Source organism: Papio anubis, chromosome 9 (genome assembly GCF_008728515.1).
Source record: "Papio anubis isolate 15944 chromosome 9, Panubis1.0, whole genome shotgun sequence".
Classification (NCBI taxonomy): Eukaryota; Metazoa; Chordata; class Mammalia; order Primates; family Cercopithecidae; genus Papio; species Papio anubis.
This window is the reverse complement of record NC_044984.1, coordinates 38495036-38521881: the sequence shown is the minus strand read 5'-3', so window position 1 is coordinate 38521881 and position 26846 is coordinate 38495036. Positions and strand designations below refer to the sequence as shown.

Genomic DNA, 26846 nt, shown 5'->3' with positions numbered 1-26846 from the left:
GGGCGCCTGTAGTCCCAGCTACTCGGGAGGCTGAGGCAGGAGAATGGCGTGAACCCGGAAGGCGGAGCTTGCAGTGAGCTGAGATCCGGCCACTGCACTCCAGCCTGGGCAACAGAGCAAGACTCTGTCTCTAAAAAACAAAACACAAGCCAGGTGCAGTGGCTCAAGCCTGTAATCCCAGCACTTTGGGAGGCCAAGACGGGCGGATCACGAGGTCAGGAGATCGAGACCATCCTGGCTAACACGGTGAAACCCCGTCTCTACTAAAAAAATACAAAAAAATAGCCCGGCGAGGTGGCGGGCGCCTGTAGTCCCAGCTACTCGGGAGGCTGAGGCAGGAGAATGGCGTGAACCCGGGAGGTGGAGCTTGCAGTGAGCTGAGATCCAGCCACTGCACTCCAGCCTGGGCAACAGAGCGAGACTCCGTCTCAAAAAAAAATAAAAAAAAAAATAGAAATAATGAAATTGTTTACTATGTAATAGTTACTTAATATTAGGCATATAGTAAGTGTTAACAGATATATCCATTTTGAAGGAAAAACAACACTAGCTTTACACGTAGAAAGAGGAATTGCTGGTGAGTGATTTAAGCAGCTCTAGGAATTTTTATTTATCTTATACTACTTGAAATTCTAACAATATTAATTTGGGTTAATGAGTAAAAAAATTATAGAACTTTATATATTAGTTTAAATTTGTTTTTCTAAAGTTGTGAATAGTTGGAGGCATATGTTAAAAGGAGGAATGATGGTTCAAAAAACCTTTTATTTTTTATTTTAAATTATGTTAAAATATACATAACATAAAGTATACCATCTTAATCATTTTTAAGTATCAGTGGCATTGAGGACATTCACATTGTTGTACATCTATCACCTCCATTCATCTCCAGAATTTTTTCACCATCCCAAACTAAAACTCCATATTTATTAAACAATCCCTCCTCCTCTCCAGCTCTGAAAAATGGGAACTACCATTTTTCATTCTGTCTGTACGGATTAGACAGCTCTAGGTATCTCATAGAAGTGGAATCATACAGTATTTGTCTTTTTGTAATGGGCTTATTTCACTTAGTATGTTTTTGACATTCATCCTTGTTGTAGCACGTGTTAGAATTTCCTTCCCTTTTAAGGCTGAATAATACCCCATGGTAGGTGTATGCCACATTTTGTTTACCCATTCGTCTGCCAGTGGATGGGATATAATGGTCAATAAAGCACACATGATATTTGCTTTGGAAGCATTCAGCCTTGGAACTTGGAAAGAATTTGAGGGAGAATGTGGATGTGAGATGACTTCTGAGGCTACGTCACGAAAGTATTACACTTCTTGTCATGTTCTTGGATTGCTCATTCTGGGGAAAGCTAGCTACTGTACTGTGAGGATACTCAAACAGCCCTTTGGACAGGAACTATAGCTTCATGCCGATAGCCAGTACCAACCTTCCAGCCATGTGAATGAGCCCCCTTTGGAAATGGATCCTCCACTTTCTTTCAGGCTTTTAAATAACTGCAGCCCTAGCCACATCTAACTGCATGCAGCCTCAGGAGAGCCTGAACTAGAATCACCAAACCAAAGTGTTCTTGAAGTCCTGATCCACAGAAACTATAGGCAATACATGAATATTGTAAGCCACTAAGATTTGAGGTGACTTGTTATGTAACAATAAATAATACATAGCATTTAACCCTGGACATGCACAAATTACTGATCAGCAACAAACTCAAGGAACCACTTATGTAGATTTCTGGAACTCCTCTACAAAGCTTTGTCTTACTCTCCCTGTGAATTCTCTTTGTCTTACTCTCCCTGTGAATTCCAGCCCACTCAGCCTTCCTGAATTCCAATATCTACCCTCTTAACTCAGCAGAACTCCTGTGCTCTACCTGGATTCTGTCTGTGCTATGTTCCAGAATGTACTTCTAGGCAAAAAATTAGAGTATTTTAGGACTCCTCTCGTTTTTCTTTTCTTTTCTTTTAGATTACAGTTTTGTGGTACCTATTCTCCAGTCTCTAAAAATGGCTGTTTCATATATTTTGTTCAGTTTTCTATTTGTTTACAGTGGGAGGTCATCTGGTATCAGTTATTCCAACATGGCTCAAAGTGCAAGTCTCTAAAATTGAATTTTAAAATTCAGTATAATTGACTTTCTTTTTAAATATGTAATTGTTCCAAGTAATTAAGAAAATGTTATAAATCTTATACATTAAACTTATACATTTAGTGAGCCTTAAGATTTTGTAAACGTTCCCATTTTGCTTACTAACTTAAATAAGATTCAATGTAAAAAGACGAATGTTAAGTCAATTAAATATTTTAAATTGGAACTACAAGTTTCATTCTCTTAAACATTCAAGTGCATAAACTTTTATGTAGATACAGATTAATATTAACACAATATCATGGATTTGATCCTCTTAAATATATTTCTATACTAAATTCTAAATCTTTATGGGTGAAAAAATGCTTATCCACCTAGGCTACTATCAGCAACAAACTGATATCTCAAACAAGTTGGGAATTTCTTTGAAATTGCTGAACTTTTTGAATGACGTGTCCAAAATTGTCAGGGCGAATGGCTGCTGCTGTTGGACCTTCAAGAATGCATAGAAGTAAGACAAATAATAAATGGAAGGAACATATTTTATTTTACAATTTTTATTTTAGTTTCAGGGGTACATGTGCAGGTTTGTTACAAGGGTATATTGTGTGATGCTGAGATTTGGGATGGATTGAACCCATCACCCAGGTAGTGAGCATAGTACCCAATAGGTAGTTTTTCAGCCCTATGCCCTCCCTCCCTCCTACCTCTTATATACCCCAGTGTCTGTTGTTTCCATTTTTATGTACATGTGTACCCAGTGTTTAGCTCCTACTTATAAGTGAGAACATGCAGCATTTGGTTTTCCGTTCCTTTGTTAATTCACTTAGGATAACGGCCTCTAGCTGCATCCATGTTGCTGCAAAGGGCATGATTTTGTTCTTTTTTGCTGTGTAGTATTTCATGGTGTGTATGTACCACTTTTTTTTTTCTTTGAGACAGGGTCTCACTCTTTCACCCAGGCTGGAGTGCAGTGGCACCATAGTGGCTTGCTACAGCCTCAACCTCCTAGGCTCAAGCAGTCTTCCCACCTCAGCCTCCTGGGTAGCTGTGATGACAGGTATGTGCTACCACACCTAGCTAACTTTTTAATTTTTCGTAGAGATGGGGTCTCCATATGTTGCTCGGTCTGGTCTTAGATTGTTTGCTCTTGGAATCTTTCTGCCTCAGCCTCCCAGAGTGCTGTGATTACAGGCATCATCTACTGTACCCAGCCACATTTTCTTTATTGAATCCACTGTTGTTGGGCACTTAGGTTGATTCCATATCTTTACTATTCTGAATAGTGCTGCAATGAACATACAAGGGGAACTCATGTTTTAGAGGACTGAAATGTACGAAAATACAAAACTGTTGAAGGCTCTAGTTAATCCAGGGATTACAAGAAGTTCTCTGTGGCAGGGTTATAGGATATATGAAGGGAAGTGGTGCACTTGGAGACTGGAAAGGTAGATTTGGGCCAGATATGAATACCAAATTAAGGAATTTGGATTTTTTTGCCTGTAAGCCTTCAATGAGCCAACCAACAGTTTAAAAATAACAGCTGAAATCGATCATGCTGATTTTATATTTTCATTAAAAAATACTCCTTACAGCTGGGTACAGTGGCTCACTCCTGTAATCCCAGCACTTTGGGAGGCAGAGGTGGGTGGATCACGAGGCCAAGAGATCGAGACCATCCTGGCCAACATGGGGAAACCCCGTTCCTACTAAAAATACAAAAATGAGCTGGGCGTGGTGGCATTTGCCTGTAGTCCCAGGTACTGGGGAAGCTGAGGCAGGAGAATCGCTGGAACCCGGGAGGCGGAGGAGTGAGCCTAGATCACGCCCCTGGACTCCAGCCTGGTGACAGAGTGAGACTTCGTCAAAAACAAAACAAAACAAAACACAACAAAAAAAAACCAACTCCTTACATTAATAGTTCGATTCATTATACTAATCTGTTAACTAAGAATGTAATCGATATATGGTAGCTGCTTTTTTTGTGATCTAAGATTTTTTTTTGTTTCAGCTTTTACCCTACGAAAGGAAAACCTGGAAATGTTTGAAGCAATTGGTTTTTTAGCTATCAAACTTGGTGTTATTCCTTCGGATTTTAGTTATGCAGGCCTTAAAGACAAGAAAGCCATCACCTATCAAGCAATGGTTGTTAGAAAAGTGACTCCAGAGAGGTAATAAGATATTACTTTATAAGACTGAACTTCGGTCGGGCGCAGTGGCTCACGCCTGTAATCCCAGCACTTTGGGAGGCCAAGGTGGGCGAATCACGAAGTCAGGAGATCGGTACCATCCTGGCTAATACGGTGAAACCCCGTCTCTACTAAAAATACAAAAAATTAATTAGCCGGGCGTGGTGGCGGGCACCTGTATTCCCAGCTACTTGGGAGGCGGAGGCAGAATGGCGTGAACCTGGGAGGCAGAGCTTGCAGTGAGCTGAGATCGCGCCACTGCACTCCAGCCTGCGTCTCAAAAAAAAAAAAAAAAAACCAGACTGAATTTTACTTTCATACTTCATCCAATAAATATGTATCAGATCAAAAGCTCTGAATAATACTGGGAGCATATTAACCTCACTATTAATATTCACCAATTACATACTTATTGAACAGCACATTCTGTATTCATAATTGTCTTCTAAATAGAGATATGTCTTAAGTTTACATTGAAAATATAGGAAGTTTTAGGATGGAAACTTTGAGAAGTGGAAGATATGAATTGTCTAAATTGTTCCTAAACGTCCTGTACTGTATTCAAATATGCATTTATATTCAGAAAAGCACCTTATAAATCATGTTTTCCTAATTAATTATATTATGCCTTTATTATCATAGATCCTTACATTTAAAATCCTTGTTAAATGAATGTAAAGTACTCAAATTTAGCCTCCGTCAGCTTAATCAAATTTTATGCATTTTTTTGTAACTATAAAAGATATATTTATTGTGGAAAATAGAAAAAAGTTTTTTAAAAATGAAGTTACTAGTAAGCCTACTACTCAGAAATAACTACAACAGGCTGGGCATGATGGCTCACGCTTGTACTCCCAGCACTTTGAGAGACTGAGGCGGGCGGATCACTGGAGGTTAGGAGTTGGCCTGGCCAAAATGGCGAAACCCCCTCTCTACCAAAAATATAAAAAATTAGCCGGATGTAGTGGCATGTTTCTGTAATCCCAGCTACTTGGGAGGCTGAGGCAGGTGAATTGCTTGAACTGGGAGGTGGGAGTTGCAGTGAGCGGGTTTCATGCCACTGCACTCCAGCCTGGGCCACAGAGCGAGACTCTGTCTCAAAAAAATAAATAAAAATAAAAATAAATAACTGCAATAACATTTTTCTCTATTTCTTTCTAGACCCTTTTCAGAGACTACATCACACAGAAACTTTTTTTTATTATTTATTATTTATTATTTTTTTGAGATGGAGTTTCACCCATGTTGCCCAGGCTGGAGTGCAGTGGCCGGATCTCAGCTCATTGCAAGCTGTGCCTCCCAGGTTCACGCCATTCTCCTGCCTCAGCCTCCCGAGTAGCTGGGACTACAGGCGCCCGCCACCTCGCCCTGCTAATTTTTTTTTGTATTTTTAGTAGAGACGGGGTTTCACCGTGTTAGCCAGGATGGTCTCGATCTCCTGACCTTGTGATCCACCCGTCTCGGCCTCCCAAAGTGCTGGGATTACAGGCTTGAGCCACCGCGCCCGGCCTAATTTCCTTAAGATAAACTTCAAAATGTGAAAAATTGGGTCAAAATTCAGCCTAATTAATGTAATATCGATATGTTAATTCTTAGTTAACACATGTTTAAGTATCCACTATATGCAAGTAGACTCTTCTGAGTGCTTCTAAGCTCTTACATGGGGGACAAAAAAAAAGTATTTGAGTTTGCTTTTGTGGTCGAGAAGTGCAGGATAGGGCAGAAAGAAGGACTTTAGATGTTAAAATGTATTTCAGATGAAAGCTCCCCTCTTAGAAGGAGAGATTCCTTTAAATTAGCTTATGAGTCTGGAATTTTAATTACACTTCAAGTAATAGTAAAATTTTAGCAGATTCAGAAAACTGGAGATATATTTGTGGGGCAGTAAACTCAATAGTCTGTCACATATATAATTCCTGTAAGGAGTATGGAAACTATGGCTATAAAGGAAATTTTATATCAGCCGTTATAGGGTCATACAAGTTACTCTAAAAATATTGAAAATATTAATTCTTTAGATGTTGGGAAAAATTGAAAGTTTGTGTAAGGAAGTAGTCAGAGCAGAATTTCAGGAAAATCCTCTGGTGCCAGTGATTTTTCTTGGTAATGTTGGGGAAAGAGACTGAGAAGGAAAGGAGCAGAGTTGGGGACAGGAAGATTGGGAGAACTGCTAGGAGGTTCTGTCACTCAAGCTAAGAAGTTAGAAGGCCTACATAGGAAGAATGATAATGTTAGTAATATATGTTCAAGTTTTTAAAATAATTCTGTTAATGTAATCCTATAATAATGGGTATTAAGTACACATTTGGTGAAATAACATAAACTTTAGAATATGCTAAAAAATTTGTATTAGTATTCTCATAAGGTGTTGCTTGGCTACTGCCATTTAAAACCTTATTTTAAAGTAATTTTTAAATGTAAAATTTAACTGACTTTATATGATTTATTACTTACAGGTTGAAAAATATTGAAAAAGAAATTGAAAATAAAAGAATGAATGTCTTTAATATTCGGTCTGTAGATGATTCCCTGAGACTTGGTCAGCTCAAAGGAAATCACTTTGATATTGTGATTAGAAATTTAAAAAAACAAATAAACGATTCTGCAAACCTGAGAGAGAGAGTTATGGAAGCAATAGAAAATGTTAAGGTAAGAAAACTTAATTTTAAAAGAGTATCCAGGGAAATCTTCATAGTCTCTTTCTCTACATTGAGGCAAGAGGGGAATCTTCTTTTTCTTTTGTACCTTTTTATGGGATTTTTAAACACGATAATTATTTTTTAAAGTGATAAATAAGGCCATTTGGCTTATATTTTACTTTCAGCTTGATACATTTTTGTATTTAAACAAAACAAAATATGTAAACATGATTTTAAAAATGCAGGATATGGCATCCTTCAGAGAAGAGGGGACAATCTACATTCATAAGAGATTTTTTAAAGCATCTGCTATATAGAGCAGTATTTAGTCAGGGGAATTTCTTTTTTGGAAATTTTGATGTATACACATTATAAATCATACACACTGTATTAGTCCATTCTCACATTGCTAAGTAAGGACATACCTGAGACTGATTAATTTATGAAGGAGAGAGGTTCAGTTGACTCACAGTTCAGCATGGCTGGGGAGGCCTCAGGAAACTTATAATCATGGTGGAAAGGGAAGCAAACACATCCTTCTTCCTATGGTGGCAGGAAGGAGAAGTGCCAAGCAAAGGAGGAAAAGCCCCTTATAAAACCATCAAATATTGTGAGAACTCACTCACTATCATGAGAATAGCATGGGAGTAACAGTCTCTATGATTCAGTCCCACTGGGTCTCTCCCATGCCACGTGGGGATTATGGAAACTAAAATTCAAGATGAGATTTGGGTGGGAACACAGCCAAACCATATCATAAACTTTATGTTTTATGGTAAAAAATTACTTAGCATAAGTTTCTAAATGACATTTTCCAGACATTTAAATATACACATACAACGATAGCCTTCAAGACCAAATCATCTTAGATCATCTAGACATCAGCAAAGTTTATACTCTAATGGGCCAGATAATAAATATTTTTGACCTTTTAGACATATGGTTCCTCTTGCAACTAATCTACTGCCATTGTATGGAAGCAGCCACAGACAATATATAAGTGAACGAACATGGCTGTGTTCCAATAAAACTTTGTTTACAAAAACAGGTGTTGGACTAGGTTTCATTTGTGGGCTGTAGTAGTTTGCTAACTCCTGATGTAGATGAGTAGTTCTCAACCTGAGGAGCTTTCAAAAAGTTTCACCCATTGTTCTCTACTCCTGAACTAATTAAAAAAGAACATTTGGGGATGCAGGTTGGGCATTAATACTTATTTTTAAAAAACTTCTTAGGTGACTCTACTTTAGAGCCAATACCGAGAAACACTGATTCAAGTTTCTGACCACAAGGACCTTTTTACACAGTTTTATACCTCTCCAACAGGAAAACAAGCAAACAAAAGCTGGTTATTTATCTGCCTTGTAGTTAGGAAAATATCTTCCAACTAAAGATCTTTTAAATCCAGCACTTTCATCTGTATATGGAAGTTTTCTGATTGTATACTCATTATATGTTGTGTTAGTTCGTTCTCATGCTGCTATGAAGAAATACCCGAGACTGGGCAATTTATAAAGAAAAGTGGTTTAATTGACTCACAGTTCCATGTAGGTGGGGAGGCCTCAGGAAACTTACAATCATGGCAGAAGGCACCTCTTCACAGGGTGACAGGAGAGAGAATGAATGCCAGCAGGGGAAATGCCAGATACTTATAAAATGATCAGATCTCGTGAGAACTCACTATCATGAGAACAGCATGGGGGAAAACCGACCCCATATTCAATTACTTCCCACCGGGTCCTTCCCATGACATGTGGGGATTGTGGGGATTACAATTCAAGATGAAATTTGGTGAGGACACAGCCAAACCATATCATATGTTATTTTACCTTTGTTTTCCTTGACCCACCTAAAATCTACTTTTTTTTCCTCAAAAACTCTTACTAAAATGATATATTTTTAAAAAGATAGAAGTTTCTCTGAACTCTGATAGCATTTATTACCTGTCTTTCATTTGTTATGTATGAATATACAGCTGCCTATTACAAAATTCCCATTAGAAACAATCTTAGTTTTAGCCAACTTCCATTGGTTCTCATGATGTGAGAAAGGAATTGAGAAACCCTGAAAATAAGTCTTTGAAGTTTTGTTTCAAGGGGTTATATCTCTGTTATAAACCTTTTGTTATATCTAATTACTTTGAAGGGTTACTTTAAAACTCTTCTGGTTATTCTAGGACATTATCTGATGTTATTTTTTCAAATTTGAAATAATTAAAAATATTTATGAGATTTAATTAAGGGAGTACTTATTTTATCTGCGGTTAATTTTTTTTTTTTTTTTGAGACGGAGTCTCACTCTGTTGCCCAGGCTAGAGTGCAGTGGCGCGATCTTGGCTTACTGCAAGCGCCACCTCCTGGGTTCAAGCCATTCTCCTGCCTCAGCCTCCCGAGTAGCTGGGACTGCAGGCGCCCACCACCATGCCTGGCTAATTTTTTGTATTTTTAGTAGAGACGGGGTTTCACCACGTTAGCCAGGATGGTCTCCATCACCTGACCTCGTGATCCGTCCGCCTTGGCCTCCCAAAGTGCTGGGATTACAGGAGTGAGCCACCGTGCCCGAACTGCAATTAATTTTTTAAATGACATGAGATAATGACATGCTTTTGTACCATGCTGACAACAAATTGGCTCAGCATCTTTTACTAAAAAATTCTTGAGTTGGTATTCAATAATAATTGTTGACTGAATAAATGCATACTCTCCTCATGAAGTAAGTGGGGAGGACTCTTTTGTGTTTCAAGAAATTGTCTGGGCCTGGTATTTTCTTTCTGAGCACATGTTTAATGACTGACCAATTTCTTTAATGGTTGCAGTAGTATATTACAGTTTTCTATTTCTTCTGAGTAATGTGACAGCTTTAAAACATGGCCTGAAGGGTTCACCTCCATCAAGAAGTGAAGTTTGTATTCCGCCCTTGGAATACAGGGAGGAATACCTGTTCCAGGTGCTGGAACAGCTGGACCGGTAGAGTACTGCTGAAGTGGCTCCATTGTTTCAGGTCAGCCTTTAAGCAAGAAACTGATAACCAAAGAACAAACAGTTGCGTAGAAAGTGCTTAATGCAACAGTAAGCCTGTTCTGGACTCTCTGGGCGATCTCCAGACAGCTGAAGAGTCTCAAAATAAAGAAAGAGAGTCAGCTAGGTCAGCTGCGGCCGCCTGTAACCCCAGCACTTTGGGAGGCCAGACGGTGACTCACGAGGTCAGGAGATCGAGACCATCCTGGCTAACACGGTGAAACCCCCTGCCTCTACTAAAATACAAAACTAGCCGGGCGCGGTGGCGGTGCCTGTAGTCCCAGCTACTTGGGAGGCCGGAGGCAGGAGAATGGCGGAACCCGGGAGGCTGAGCTTGCAGTGAGCTGAGATCGGGCCATTGCACTCCAGCTGCATGGGCAGAGCAAGACTCATCCCCAAAAAAAAAAAAAAAAAAAAAAAAAAGAAAGAGAGCATCAGGGATAGGGATCAGATCTGGGTACCTAGGTGACCAACTCATTTTAATGCCCAGAACTCTTTCTGGCTCTAGCACTGAAAATCCTTTGCCATCCCAGGAAACCCCTCAGTAACATGAATGGAAAGCTGACATATTTTTGAAGTTTTCTTCACTGGTTTTATGTTCTAACTTCTAATTCTGTGTTTTCTTTCCTATTCTTTAATTGCGCAGCATTTCTCAGACTATTTGGTCCCTATGTGCATAATGCTGATTACAGAGTTCTTCTATTAAAATAGTTACAAAGAGAAAAATTCAATTGTGTATTTTGACATGTAATTGTACTTATATACTCTTAATTTGTTGATTATTTTGTATACATAGAAAAAAGGCTTTGTGAATTACTATGGACCACAGAGATTTGGGAAGGGAAGGAAAGTTCACACAGACCAAATTGGACTAGCTTTGCTGAAGAATGAAATGGTATGGATTTTGGAAAATGTAATCTTATCTGTTTCTGTCAATTATACTTACTACATAATCCAGCTCCTTGCTTTCTTAACTCTAGCTTATAAATGTATGTAAACACACACATACCAAATATATTACATCACTGAACATTTAGTGAGCTGCTGCTATGTCCTTGGTATCACATTACAAGAAAGCCAACTGTGTGAGTGTCCTTGTGGTTAGTACATATTTGAGATTTGACACAGAAATGACTATCACTTTCCAATTTTAGTGAACTGAATAGAAGATACAGAGGTAATTTTGACCCTACAATCCCAGAAATCAGATACCAGATCATATAAAAGATAGGAATCTACATAAGTCCAGAGACTGAAAAGGAGCAGCAAATTTGAAAACAAAATCTGACTAGTTCAAAATGAAACTAAAAATGCATGTTACAACTAAGAAGCTGCATTTGCTGAAATATTAAAAGCATATGTGTGTATATCTACTTTTAATTTATATTCTTTATATATAATTACATATTTTTACACTAAAATGGAATGCACATAATGGAGGAAAACTACAAAACTATAAAAATTATATATTTGAACAAGTGCAAGATTATTCTTATGATAGTATCTTGTTCACTCACCTGTGTTCTAATATGGTTTCTTGAGTGGAAGAGAAGGAAACAGTAAAAGATTTTGTGAGAAACATGATGCATAGAACATCATCTTACATATCAAATAATGTTCAGAGCTGATGATTTAGACCACATCTGCAAATCTATAGGTAGTTCTGGGTTTCACATTTCAAAGGAGATTTTAGCAACTGGAATATAACTGATATGATAAAGAGTCTAGAAATGTTTACCTCAGCAGTGGTTGTTTAGTCTAGAAAACTCTGAAAATTAACTTGTAAAATGTTTAAAATTTTGTCATACAGAAGAAGAACTTAATAGTTTGGGGCCTGTTGGATGCAGCATATGTTCTACTTGAGTTCTGCCATTTGTCACCTGTGTTACTATAGGTACTTAACTTTTCCAAGTTGCTTAACTTTTCCAAGCCTCAGTTTCCTTATCTGTAAAATGGAGATAGCATGTATGTCACAAGATTTTTCTGAGAATCAAATGAAAGAACTTTTGGTAAGGCAGCTAGTACGGTGCCAGACAAGTGTCGATAGATGGGATGGGCTAGATATTTAAGGGACTTGTAGTCCAGCATAAAAGACTTTTTCTTAACAATTGTTCAAATAACTGGAATGTCCTGTTTCTCATGACAGTTAAGCAAAAGCTGGATGGCTACCCCTCTACCTCTTTCAAACCTCATATTGCATGCTCTTGAATTTTTAAAAACTTTTGCTTTAGTAGTAATAATCAATTATTGCCATGTAACAAATTACCCCAATACATAGTGGTTGAAGACAACAAGCATTTATTATCTCAATTTCTGAGAGTCGGGAATTTGGGAGCAGCTTAGCTGAGCGGCTCTGGATCAGGGTCTCTTGTGAGGCTGCAGTCACACAATCGGCCCCGGTGTGTAGTCTCTGAAGACTTGACCAAGATGGAGGATCTGCTCCTAAGCTCATGCTCGTGGTTGTTGGCAGGAGACTTTATTTTCTTGCTTTAAGACTATTCGTGGCATGGCTTCTCCTAGAGAGATAAGTCCAAGAATGCAAAGGAGAGAGAGAGACACAACAGATACCGCAGTGTCTTTTATAACCTAGTCTCAGAAGTGGCATACTTTCACTTCTTCTGTCTTCTGGCCACACAGATCAACCCTGATAAGTGTTTGAGAGGACTACATCACGTGTGAAGACCAAGTGATGGAGAGCATTGAGGGCCATCTTAGAGGCTGATTCTTGCAGCTAAAAAGCTGTCTCTTCTTTCCTTTGCCTGAAGCACTCCCTCCCCAACGTGTATATTCTTTAGGTCTCAGTTTAAATATTCTCATTCTACTCCCCAAGAAAAAGTGAATTCCTCTTATTTTGTGATCCTGTATCATCTTGGGCTTCCCATCTTAAGTTTTATTATATTTTATTGTTATTGCTTATTTAATTTTGTCAGTAGGCAGAAAGTTTTAGTTGGACAGAGACCATGACTCTTTTACTCAATGCTCTGTCCCTAATACCGTATGCAGTACCTAGCACGTGGCAGATACCTAATAATATTTGTTTGAATAAATGAATACTCTAAAGGAAAATTGAGTGGGAAATTGGGTCAAATGACCTATTTAAAATTCTTTCCTACTCTAAGACACGTGCTTTAGAAATAAATCCCAGGGCTAAAGACAGTGACAAAATAAGTGAACTAGTAGATACTATTTAAAAAGAAAGGAACATCTTTTAATCTATTTAGGATTTAAAATAAAATATTAAATTTGGCAACTTTTTCATTAAGATTTTGGCAATTATTTTTAAGTCCAAAGAATTCAGGAAATTGAGAGCACAAATGAAATTAAGGGCTTGCCTTTCCCCTCTGCTTGCTACTTTCCTATTTTTGTCATGTGTGTTGGTCAGGTCTGAAATTGATGTTATTGTTTTACCCTTGTGTTCTTAGCTCAATAATAGAGATAAAGCATGACAGAAGTCTAGGTTGTCTGTCAATTGCCAATGACAATAGAATTTATGCTGTGTACTTACTTTGATAGTACTCTCGATATAACCTCTTCTCCAATTTTATGTCTCTCTTTATCTTTTGTCTTATGAATCCTTTTTGGTTTTAAGGGAGAACTATCTTTTGTATTTCCAATATCCTTTTCTTCAAGGACTTCTAAGTCTTGAGAAATAAAAAAGCCAGTTAAGATATTTGTGCTGAGGTGGGCAGTTCACAAGGTCAGGAGTTCGAGACCAGCCTGGCCAATATGGTAAAACCCATCTCTACTAAAAATATAAAAATTAGCTGGGTGTGGTGGCGGGTGCCTGTAGTCCCAGCTACTCGGAAGGCTGAGGCAGGAGAATAGCTTGAACCCAGGAGGCAGAGGTTGCAGTGAGCCAAGATCACACCACTGTACTCCAGCCTGGGCAACAGAGCAAGACTCCGTCTCAAAAAAACAAACCAAAAAAGGATATTTGTGGCTGTGAAACGAGTGAAACATAACTTTAATTCATTTGATCCTAACCTGAAAGTTATAGCTGTATTTTCTTCGGAAACTTCTGAAGCTTCTTTTTTTAATGTTTTCTTTCTGAGCTATTTTCTTTACTTCTGCTCTGGGAGCGAGGCATTCTACATCTTCAGAGCTACTTCTTTTCCTCTTCCCTTTTCTGACTCAGGTAAGTTGGATACTTAAAATCTTTGTTGTTTTTTTTTTCTTTGAGGGTTGCTTTTGGGGTTCACTAATTTCTACTTCTGAGCCCTCAGAGTGGTTCTTGATCTTTTTACTTTACAGCTGCCTGCATTTCTTGTGTCCATGTTTAATTCTTTGACCTGGACATTGTCTTGCTTTTTCATTTGCCCTTTCTTTTATTTTGTTTATTTTTCTTTTTTCTTCTGTAACAATACATTGGTTTAATTTTACTTCTGCTCCAGCCATTTAAATATTAAATATTTTCAAATACATCTATTTAAATATTAAACAAATATTTAACATTTATTTTTAGGCCAGAAGGGGCTCAATTTTCACTGTCTTAGGAAATATGTTAGGTTTTCTTGGTGCTTCTTCAGGTGGGTTGTTAAGAACCTGAAATGAATTCAAAAAAGTTTTACTATTTATAATACTTTCTAATTTTTTTGCTTTTGGAAACAGTTTAAAAATAGGGGTTTAATACATTTAGCCTAAGCTTTTCAGAATTCTTACACCTTACTAAGAATGTCAATACATTTTAACCTTAATATTTAAAAAAAATGACAAAAGTGGAATTATGGAAGTGATAGGGAAATGCTTTTTTCAGTCCATAATATTTTAAACCTATATATAAAGTTATTTCATGCAGAAGGCTTATTTCTACATTTAACATTGACTGTTTAATTTTTGAAACCCTAAAGGGAAAATTGCAGCATCAAGTATAATTATTAAATGCCTATTCTTTTAGGATGCTAGAGAATTTGCATCTTTTTTTTAAGAAAGTAATTTGACATTTTTATTAACACATGTTTACTTGCTTGATTTTTCAAGATGAAAGCCATAAAATTGTTTCTTACACCAGAAGACTTGGATGATCCTGTAAATAGAGCAAAGAAGTATTTTCTTCAAACTGGTATTTAAGTTTCTTTATCCTGTACATAGCCATGCAGATACAGATACACACTATAAATGTTTTATCAGCAGGAGAACATTTATTGTAACATAAATGTGATAAGAAATCGATTATAGTATATTACATACTGAATACTTTTATGCCATGACTTAGGCACTCACTTCGTTTTTGGTCAGATTTGGAAGTTTTTTTTGTCTATGCTAACTCTTGTCTAGGGGTAGGGGCAATGGGTGAAATAGTTTCTTAGTTTTTCTTGGGTGAAATTCTCTGAAAAGAGAGGAGTTCCAAATTCTACTCTGGCACTGATGGCAATATAATTAATTGCAGCTCGGGGAGATACAAACATAAATGAAAGTTCATTTATGATATTCCAAACTTTATGCATTTTCATTCTAGTTGCCAATTAGCCCTGTCAGTTTTTAAAACTTGAGGTCAATATGATGGAGTATATATAGAATGCTTGATGAAAACCAGTAAGGAAAAGTGGTTATGAATGTGGCTTGAGTCAGATTGCATGGGGGTTAACTCTCAACTTTAATACTTCCCAACTGTATGATCTTGTGCAAGTGATTTGATGTTATTGTGTTAGTTTCCTTATCTGTAAATTATAGCAAATCACAGTACCTAAAAGAGTATTATGAGATTTAGATATGCCCTTGGAATAATGCCTCGGATGTGCTACATACAGATAAATATTACCTTTATTTAAATATTATTACTTATAATATTATAAATATTACCTTTATTTAAATAATAAAAACAGCAACCACACCATGTCAGATTCATTCAGATATCTGACCGACATACTGAATTTCACTTACATTGAAATAAAGGATGTCAGTTTTCAAATATTTATTATTTTTAATTATGTACATATTACATATGTGCAGCTATTCACAGGAAAGTAATATTTTTGTGCCACACCACAATGTGTAAACAGTGTGGGCACTTCTAACTCTTATGAGTAATTTAAGTAATACTAAGGAAAATTCAAAGTGATTTATTTGTATCTGTTGTAGAGTCCCCGAGATGAAAATTTCCTTATGGTAATGATTCTTCAACATTCATATGCATAAGAAACACCTGGTACATTTATTTCAATGCCAATTCCAAGGCCATACCTGAATAAGCATCTTTTTGCTAGATTCCAGTCATCGGCATTTCAAAGTGCATCCTATTTTGTGAGGCATAATAGTGTGCCTGAAGGCTCCAGATCTCAACCCTTTCTTAGTAAAAAAAATTATGTGTTTATGTCCAGAATAGCTCTTTAAAAAACTCTAGTCTCTGCTAGCTCAGCAATAGCAATTAAATTATTTAATCCTTGAGGGTTTTTTGTTGTTGTTGTTGTTGGTTTGATTTTGTTTCAACAGTCCTGTGAATAACTTCATTAGTTTATCTCTATTCTGAAGTAAGGGACTTTAGTAAGCTGTTATGAATGTTGGATTCTTGCGTTTTTCTTTTTTTTTTAATAACAGGAAAAGTGAAAGTAGGTACATATTATGCTTATTATTTTTTTAAGCTCTTCAAGTGTAGCTTGATTTAACCGAAAGCATTAAATATCATCTTAATACCCATGTTCATTGCTTCAGTTTGAGATTAGAACAAAAGCCTTTGTAAATTGGTCTTTAAATAAAAGTGGCTAACTACCTGATTTACCCTTTATTTCAGAGGATGCTAAAGGCACGCTTTCCTTGATGCCTGAATTCAAAGTGCGGGAGAGAGCATTGTTGGAGGCATTGCATCGCTTTGGCATGACCGAGGAAGGTTGTATCCAGGCATGGTTCTCTTTACCCCATTCCATGCGCATATTCTATGTTCACGCATATACCAGCAAAATTTGGAATGAGGCAGTATCTTACAGACTTGCAACCTATGGAGCAAGAGTAGTGGAGGGTGATTTGGTCTGTTTGGATGAAGATATTGATGACGAGAATTTCCCAAATAGTAAAGTAAGTATCATTCCATCAGTTTTCCAAGAGTAGTTACTATACCAGAACATGAATTTTCAAAAGCCCTGATTATAGAAACACTTTAAACATACATGTAATTTATTTATCTGTTTGTACTTAAATTTACTCATCTCCTGCTTCAAGTCTGCTGTCAGTTTAGGCTTAGCACATGTTGGTAAATGGAAAGATAAAAATAGTGGTATGGAGTGAAAGATATAGGTAGTAAAGCTTCCTTTAAAAAACTCATTTTAAAAAGGATTACGCAAATAATGCACAAAACAGCCCATCAAAATAAAAATCAAGGCCAGGCGTGGTGGCTCATGCCTGTAATCCCATCACTTTGGGAGGCCGAGGTGGGCGGATCACGAGGTCAGGAGTTTGAGACCAGCCTGACCAACATGGTAAAGCCCTGTCTTTGCTAAAAATACAAAAATTAGCGAGGCATGGTAGCACACGCCTGTAATCCCAGCTACTCAGGAGGCTGGGGCAGGAGAAACTCTTGAACCCCGGAGGTGGAGGTTGCAGTGAGCTGAGATCGTGCCACTGCACTCTAGCCGGGGTGACAGAACGAGACGCTGCCTAAAAATAAAAATAAAAACATTGCAGATGACTCTGCAATCCCTGCTAGTATCCTAATGTGATTCCCTCTGCTTCCTCCAGAGACTCAACCTCCGTTGTTATATGTCTTTCTAGACCTTTCTCTATGCTTTCACATAAATATCCATTGAAAATCTATTTTTATTATATTAGTTAACACTGAGAAAATAAAAGGTAGGATTTAGAGACTCAAAACTTAAAGTATGGAGAGGAGAAGGAATATGATTTTTATAATGGTATAGGGAACATGTAATGTGTATTTCTTTTACGGAAATGTGATTTTATCTAAATGTGATTCATAATTTCCTCTTAGCAGTGTCTTAGAGACATTTATATTAGTGAAGTTATAATATAGTTTATATTTTAAAGCTTGGTTCTTCCATTTCCTCCTTGTCAAGTTTTTTTTTTTTTTTGAGACGAAGTCTTGCTCTGTCACCTAGGCTGGAGTGCAGTGGCGAGATCTCGGTTCACTGCAAGCTCTGTCTCCCGGGTTCACGCCATCCTCCTGCCTCAGTCTCCCAAGTAGCTGGGACTTCAGGTGCCTGCTACCACGCCTGGCTAATTTTTTTCTATTTTTAGTAGAGACGGGGTTTCAACGTGTTAGCCAGGATGGTCTTGATCTCCGAACCTTGTGATCCCTCCGCCTCGGACTCCCAAAGTGCTGCGATTACAGGCGTTAGCCACTGTGCCTGGCTGTCCAGTTGTTTTTATCTCTGTGGATTTGAACTAATGAAACTGGGTTCCATAAATCATGCAAGGAAGTTCATTTAATAGTACTGTAATACAAAAAGAACAAATTATTTTCTAAAATTATCATGTCAGTCTCATAAATTTTAAAAATTAGTGAAAATTTGAATAACACTTTCATATGTAACCTAATAAAATCATTGGATTTTAGAGAAGAAAAGGATTTTTAGAGACACTCTTTTTAAATTCCCATTTGAAGGGGTGGCCTGCCCCTCCACACCTGTGGGCGTTTCTCATTAGGTGGAAGGAGAGACTTGAGAAAAGAAATGAGACACAGAGACAAAGTATAGGGAAAGAAAAAGTGGGCCCAGGGGACCGCTGCTCAGCATACAGAGGACCCGCGTGGCACCAGTCTCTGAGTTCCCTCAGTATTTATTGATCATTATCTTTACCATCTTAGAAAAGGGAAGTGGCAGGATAATAGGATTATAGTAGGGAGAAGGTCAGCAGTAAGACATATGAATAAAGATTTCTGTGACATGAATAAGTTTAAGGAAAAGTGCTGTGCCTTGATATGCATATGCAAACATCTCCATAAACCTGTTTAGTGCATAAAGAGCAGTATTGCCGCTAGCACGTCCCACCTTCAGCCCTAAGGCGGTTTTCTCCTTTCTCAGTAAATAGAACATACAATGGGGTTTTACACCAAGATGTTCCCTTGCCCAGGGATGGGCAGGAGACAGATGCTTTTCTCTATCTCAACTGCCAAGAGGCCTTCTTTCCTCTATTACTAATCGTCCTCAGCACAGACCCTTCATGGGTGTCAGGCTGGGGAATGATAAGGTCTTTCCCTTCCCACGAGGCCATATTTCAGACTATCACATGGGGAGAAACCTTGGACAATACCTAGGTTTCCTAGGCAGAGGTCCCTGCGACCTTCTGCAGTGTATGTGTCCCTGGGTACTTGAGGTTAAGAGAATGGTGATGACTTTTCACAAGCATACTGCCTTCAGGCACTTCTTTAACAAAGCACACCCTGCACAGCCCAAAATCCCTTAAACTTTGAGTCACCTCAGCACATGTCTCTTGCAAGGACAAGGTTGGGGGTAGGGTTACAGATTAACAGCATCTCAAAGACAGAACAAAATGGAGTCTCTTATGTCTACTTCTTTCTATATAGACTATATAACAGTCTGATCTCTCTTTCTTTTCCCCACACCATTTTATAGAATGAAAATTGGGTCCCAGATTGGAGAGGAGACAGATTCAGAGTCACACAGGTAGTGGAATTAAAAAGACCCAGCTGCCTAACTCCTAGCCCAGTTTGGTCTCTACTAGAAAAATCATGGAGTATAGAGAAGTAGTCTGTAGTGAGAACTAGAACATGGTCCAGTTTTTCAAACATAGAGGTAAAACAGACTCTGAACTCTACATAAAGGAAACATTATCTAAATTAATGTCAGAATTCTTGACGTATTAATTGAGGTTTTTTGGTTTTAAGTGATAGAAAGCCACCTCAAACCTACAGTAATTTAAAGAAACACGAGAATTTATTGGCCCTTGTAACTGAAAGCCCGTGATTGATTCAGGCACAGCTGTATTTGGGACTTAAGTGTCCTAAACGATCGCCGTTTTTTTGATCATTCAGCTCTGCTTTTCTCTGTGTTAGATCCATTCCCAGTCTAGCTTACACCTTTGGTGGCAAGATGGTTATTAACCACTCTAGACTCATTTGTCACCACTCTAGACTTGCTTCTCTGCAGAAGAATGATTTTTCTTTCCCAACAGTGCCGACAAAAGCTGTGTAATTGAGTCTCAGTGGCTAGGAATGGCCTGGCCTGGATCATATGTACAGAACCAAACCAGAAAGTGTGAACTGCAGTATGTGATTGACTAAACCTGCATTCCTGGGACTCCTTCCTGGGACCCTAACCCACATCTGACACCTGGGAGAGGTCCCTTGGAAAACGAGAGTGCTACTACTTGAAAAGAGGGAGTAAAGATTGCATAAGCCAGAACATCAGCTGTCTGCTTCACTGTTTCATTAAATGGATGAATAGGCAAAAACTGCGATTACTTTTGCTCCAACCTAATAGGAAAGAAATAAGAAAATGGTCACTAGGAGGCAGCATATGTTGCTAAGAATGGTAATTTAGTTGAGATACAGACTCAAACTCTGTGTGAAAAGAAACCTAGCAGCATTATAAGTTTTATTTTACCTCATGTGGGGGAGAAGAGATGTGCCAATGATCCCCTTTTGATAAATAACAAAAAATCGTTATCATTTCTTAACACCTCCCAGATAACGTATCCATTTAAATATTGGAAAGCACACTAATTAGTAAGTCATCCATTTCTAAATCAGATTTTTGGAAGTTAAAGATTACTTTCACAAGATACAGCAACAATTTTTGAAATGCATGAGTTTTATAAGACTTCTTCATTCAGAATAACATTTACAAGGATAGTTTTGTGACTGGCATTTTAGCTGCTTTCTTTTTGGAGCTGTAGGAGAAGAGAAAACATTTTCTCATACATATTTTGCAGAATTTCCTTTTATGAGCAGCAAAAACAATGTTTCTATATATTTTAAAATCGATCACTTATTTTATTAGCACTGAGGAAAGAAAAGGCAGGACATAGAGGCCCAAAATATAAAATATGAAAAGGAAAAAGAATACAATTCTTAATAAATGGTATATGGGGCATGTAATGTGCATCTGCAATGAAAAATTATAGAAAACTAATCTGATTCCTTCTTTTGATAGGATTACTAGACTAACAGGTGTAGCTACATTTCAAATCACTTGGTAACTTCTTTTTGTGTGTGTGTATGGGCAAGATGGAGAAATGTGAGTTAGACAATTAAAAACGTAGGTGAATTTGTAGTTGGGGAGCAGCTATACAAGGAAAACATGTTTGCTCATGAATTGTTGGATATCAACCTGGAGGGAATTCTCTAAAGACAAAGCATGGTGTTTTATACCTTGACCATGTTTATTCAATGTTTTCATAAATTACTTAAATCACAGTATGTAGGTATACTTATGACTCTGTGAAAGAGAAAAGGCTAGAAATGATAATGCAAGAGAGATCATAATTCCATGTAGTATGTCTCTTGTAGTTTGATCAGATCACATCTGAAGCTTTCTATCTGTTTCTGAGTGCAGTAATTGAAAGAGGTTAGTTACCAATAAACAAAAAAAAACCCCAAATTATAAACAAAAAAGGTGTGACATTGTTGATAAGATGAGGGAGAGTTGAGGGGAAAGCAGGTAGATTTAGAGGGGCTCTAGACACTGTACCATGTGATGAATACATATGAGAATGCTGTGAAACCTTGTGGAGGGAGGATAGATGCCTTTCTGTTTGAGCTTTCATATATAAGAGAAAGCAAACTACTTATTCTGTGATATCCTAAAGCAACATTTCATAGAGTTAATCTATCATGCACCTTTTTTTCCTCTTGTATGTGGCAGTTGTTACCATTCTATGAAACAAATGCTGAGAAATACCACTTCTTTAAATTTTTTTTTTTTCAATTTTATTTTAAAGACAGAGTCTTGCTCTGTCACCCAGACTGGAGTGCAGTGGCACCATCGTGTTTCACTGCAGTCTTGAACTCCTGGGCTCAAGCGATCCTCCTGCCTGAGTCTCCTATGTAGCTGGCACTACAGGCATGTGCCACCACACCTGGCTAATTAAAAAAAATTTCTTTAAATAGAGACAGGCTCTCCCTATGTTTTCCATGCTGGTCTCAAACTCTTGGCCTCAAGCAATCCTCCCAAAGCACTGAATTGCAGATGTGAGCTACCACATCCAGCCAGAGAAACATCAGTTCTGTAGAGAGTATTATATTTTCGGGGGACAGAGATAAGTGGGGGTGGGCAGTGGGTTGATATTATAGAAGCGGATTTTTGATTCAGCCTAACAAAGAAAAACTTTGTGATTTAGAAAAAGATTGCTGGTGATTGAGGTGAAAGTATTGCCTCAAAGTTTTCAGCAGTCCACCTTTCTCCATGTTATCCAACGTCAGTGATTAGTGGTTAAAGCAGGAAGAATCATTCTAATTTTTATGTATTCTACACCTCCAGAAACAAATTATGATAAGATCTTGTTTGGGTCTATGTATATTCCAGCGTAGGAACTGATTTATATGTAATAGAGTTAGGGAAAATTGAAAGTGGAGGAAATTTGGAACATGTGGAAATCGTTCATATTTTCATGTTTTTTAAAACTAGGTTCACCTGGTAACTGAAGAGGAGGGATCAGCTAATATGTATGCAATACATCAGGTAAATTTGCTTAAAAATTAGTATCACTTAGACCTAAGTGTAGATGTTGTCCCCAAAAAGCAAAATGTTGACTAGTTCCCCTCCTCTTTTTTTTTAAACAACTTTTAAATTAAGGTATAATTTATATACAATTAAATTCACGTAGTTTATAATTGTCTAGGCTTTGATCAACATATTTTTGATAAATGTAGGACTGTGTGTCCGCCACAAACATCAATCATAAAGAACAGTTTCCTCCCCTCTCCAAATTTTCCTGTGCCCATTCCCATCCTTCACCCTGGGCAACCCCTGGTCGGTTTTCTGTCACTATGGTTTTGCCTTTGAAATAATGTCATATAAATGGAATACTACAGTATATGACCTTTTGTGTCTGGCATCTTTCACTTAGCATAGTGAATTTCAGATTCATTCATATTGTGTATATTTGAATTTTTTACCTTCTTCCTTTTCTTGACTACCTTTTGGTATTGTTCAAGAAAACTGTCTAGAAGACACCAGCAAAGGAAGAATACCCCACAAAATGCAATGTTTACTCACAAGCAGCTAAGAAAATAAATATTGAATGTGTTGCTATGTGTTTGCTTTCTTGTTTGGAAGAAATAAGAAAATGTAAGATTGCCCACCAAGATACTGGTAATGTGATTGAGCAGTAGAGGTTACTCTTCATGTTACAGACAGTACATGCTTTATTCTATAGAGATTAAGTCGATATCAGCTAATTAAGTGTACCTAAACTTCTTGAATAGTGAATTGTCTAATAATATCTGATTTGAGTTGGTTACCTTAGTTATTTTGAGTCCTTGATTTTAGTTAGCTATTTTCTTTGGCAGCATAAAAATATCATAGCATATTATTTAAAGTATGTTTTAGGCTGATTGTGATGTTTATATTCTGAGACTGTTTTTACAAATCCGGGTCCCAGTCATAAAAGTACGTTAAAAATATGATCATGTATCTTTTTGAAGGCTATTTTCATATTTTTTCCGTCTTTTGTTTCACAGGTGGTTCTTCCAATACTTGGATACAATATTCAGTATCCAAAGAACAAGGTAGGGCAGTGGTACCATGACATACTTAGCAGAGATGGACTACAGACATGTAGGTTTAAAGTACCTACTCTGAAACTGAATGTACCAGGATGCTATAGACAGATTTTGAAACATCCCCGTAATCTCTCATACCAACTAATGGAAGATCATGACATTGATGTCAAAATGAAAGGTTCCCACATTGATGAAACAGCTTTGTCTCTTTTGATCTCTTTTGATCTTGATGCTTCATGCTATGCTACCGTTTGTCTGAAGGAAATAATGAAGCATGACGTTTTAAACTGATACGCTTGGTATAACCGTATATGTGTCACTCTTTGAAGGAAAGGGAACTAAAATGTCTTAAGCACCTCCCATGTGTTAGGAGCTTCATAATTGTTATCTCTTTTAATTTTCACAGCATCCTGAGAAGTTAGGATTTGATACTATAATTTTATAGAGGACATGTAAGTGTCAGGGTCTAAATTTAAGGTCCATGTGACCCCAAAGCCGGGGTTTTTTTTTCTATTATATGTTTCAGTGACCTTTATTCTGTGTCATAAAGTTACAATCTTTTGAAACCATTAGGAATATATATAATACTGCAAGAAAACATTTAAGAAAAAAAGTTGTGAATGTTCATATCCTCCAGCTCCTTGCTTAGAACCTTGGTGAAACTAGGTTGCAGTGAAGCAAATGTTGGAGAGAAACACAGATGAAGCATTTTGCTAATTATTATTGTCCTCCTTTCCTATTTTTGAAATTATTGATCAGAACAATATACAAGGGAACTATCATCCCTCTGTATGTGATAGGTACCCCAGAGTAGTTATTACCTCTTTGTGAGACATAATCTTTGATGAAGACTGAAATAAAATTTCTCATCCAATTTTTATATCTTGGCATATGCTGATCCTCTTGACCATTTGTAATTTTTTTTCATATTATCTAAAACAGGTGTTAGAGTCAGGCAGATTTATGCTTAGATTCTGGCTCTGACACTTACTGGTGACTTTGAGTATGTTGTTGATTTTTTTTGTGTGTGGGTTACTGATAGAATCAAGACAATGCCAAATAATAGGATTATCTCCACATTTTCTGTTGCTGGAGGAATAAAACATTGTGCCCATTTGAAAATTTTAATTTTTGTTGATTTAGCTATCCCACATTATAAATCATCCTTAACCATTTTATATCAGTTAAATACAGGGGTAGGGTGGGGGAGGAATGACTGGCATGTAGGCATGTATTGATTTGGGAATATCTGAGCATTTCTTTCATTGTTGGTAAGATATCATGATGAAATTAAAACAGCAGTATGGAGCATTATATATCAGTAATGTGATACTTTATATACTTAAGCCAGTTTAACCATTTTGGGAAATGTTAGCATAAGGAAATAAAATCCAAAAGAAGGAAGAGAAGCTATATGCAATGCAAAATTCGCTTATTGCAATATTTTTATATACAAATAAAGACATTAAAAACAGTTTTCACAGTCCATCATTACATAACTAAAGTAAGTGAAATGATATGTATCAACTTGATGGTAAAATATGTAGTTATTTAAAAAAGCAATGAACAATTTAGTTTCATGAGAAAATGTTGTCCCCAAAAGTAGAACACATATATTGCAACTGCAATAATTCTCTGAATTCATCTTTCACAAATAAGAGACATGTTAGCATAGTGATGAAAAACACAGATATTGGAGGCAAACTTACCCAGTTTGAACCCTGGCACTGCCACGTATAGCACTACAGCCTTGGGAAAGTTATTTAAACTCATGTGCTTCAGTTTCAACATCTGTAAAATGGGCATGTTAACATTGCCTACCTCATAGGCTTACTGTGAGAATTTTCTAAGTTAATATAAGTAAAGCAGCTTTAAAAAGTGCCTGGCATTTAGTTATTGTTAAATAAATGTCTGCAGATGCAAGTTTGGAAGAGAAAAACAAATAAATAAAAATGCCTTCCTGTTAAGATGATGGGGTATTTGGATTTTTTTTAATACTAAAAAGTTTTTTTTGTTATATGTTTTGGCAATAAATAATTCTCAACACACAAAAATTGGATATTGTAGTAGCATTGATTTTCTTTGGATTACTGCCATCATTTTAATATTATATTGAGAATGAAGTGATGCTCTATTAAGTAGTAAAAAAATTTAGAAAAAATGTTTTATTTTATATGATAAATTATGTCCTATAAATGCAATCATAAAATGAGTTATATACATTATTAAATCCTAGTTTTTAAAAGTTTTGAACAGCAGTCAGAAAATGTGAAAGCATGGAAATGCATCATTGATACTACGTTCTTTGCCTGCAGATGGCACTGTAATTTTAGACGTATTTATTTATTTAGTAAATATTTCAGCTGTGTATAAAGGATCACTAAGTTTATTTCATCACCATAAAATGTATTGAGATATCATTCATATGGAATATTATTTTATATGCCAATAAGACTTGCCATGTTAAATTTTTTTTTGTTTAAGGACTTTTATTATTAATAGTATGCTTTGGACCAGCTGATCACTAGTCACTTAGGTTTTTGCAGTTTTACTGGGGCATTTCAGACCTTCATAGGCATGATCTTTGGATTAGGTTTTTTTTTTCTTCACATCATTATTAGGAGATAATTTATTTGTGAAGTGTCATGTTAAACTGCAAAGATGTCCTTTAAGCATCACTATTAAACATGCCAAAGGAGAAGCCATATCTTCAAAATACCCACTTAACCTACCCAAACATCTCAAACCCACCTTTTGCTGACCTTCTATAACCCCATTTCCAAAGTTTTGCTTCATTTTTATTGTTTCTTCCAACTTTTATTTTAGGTTTGGGGGTACATATGCAGGTTTGTTACATGGGTAAATTGCATTTTGTGGGGGTTCAGCATACAAATTATTTCATCACCCAGATAATGAGCGTAATACCTGATACATTGTTTTTCTATCCTCATCTTTCTCCCACCATCCACCCTCAAGTAGGCCCTGGTGCCTGTTGTTCCCTTCTTAGAGTCCACGTGTACTCAAAGTTCAGCTCCCACTTAGAAGTAAGAACCTTTGGTATTTGGTTTTCTGTTCCTGCGTTAATTTGCTTAGAATAGTGGCCTCCAGCTACATCCATGTTGCTGTAAAGACATAATTTTGTTCTTTTGTATGACTGTGTAGTATTGTCTGATATATATGTACTATATTTTCTTTATCTAGTCCACTGTTGATGGGCATCTAGGTTGGTTCCATGTCTTTGCTATTGTCAGTATTGCTGTAATGAACACATG

At 37.0% G+C, this 26846-nt stretch overlaps 1 protein-coding gene across 3 annotated transcripts in view; it reads left to right on the top strand.

Annotated features, from left to right (window-relative positions):
• The window catches only part of PUS7L (pseudouridine synthase 7 like), a 78424-nt gene extending 52883 nt beyond the window's left edge, over nt 1-25541 (top strand). The window contains exons 1-8 of one of the 3 annotated variants that reach the window (XM_021922219.2): nt 3122-3162; nt 4114-4273; nt 6748-6940; nt 10741-10839; nt 14922-15003; nt 16672-16952; nt 22478-22531; nt 23533-25541. In XM_021922219.2, coding sequence (XP_021777911.1) covers nt 3156-3162; nt 4114-4273; nt 6748-6940; nt 10741-10839; nt 14922-15003; nt 16672-16952; nt 22478-22531; nt 23533-23865 — 1209 coding nt within the window. In that variant the 5' untranslated portion in view covers nt 3122-3155 and the 3' untranslated portion in view covers nt 23866-25541. Of the gene's footprint in view, nt 1-3121; nt 3163-4113; nt 4274-6747; nt 6941-10740; nt 10840-14921; nt 15004-16671; nt 16953-22477; nt 22532-23532 lie in introns of those variants that run through there. The other 2 variants (XM_003906232.5, XM_021922218.2) reach the window with 2 other exon arrangements.
• The last annotated feature ends 1305 nt before the right edge of the window (nt 25542-26846 follow it).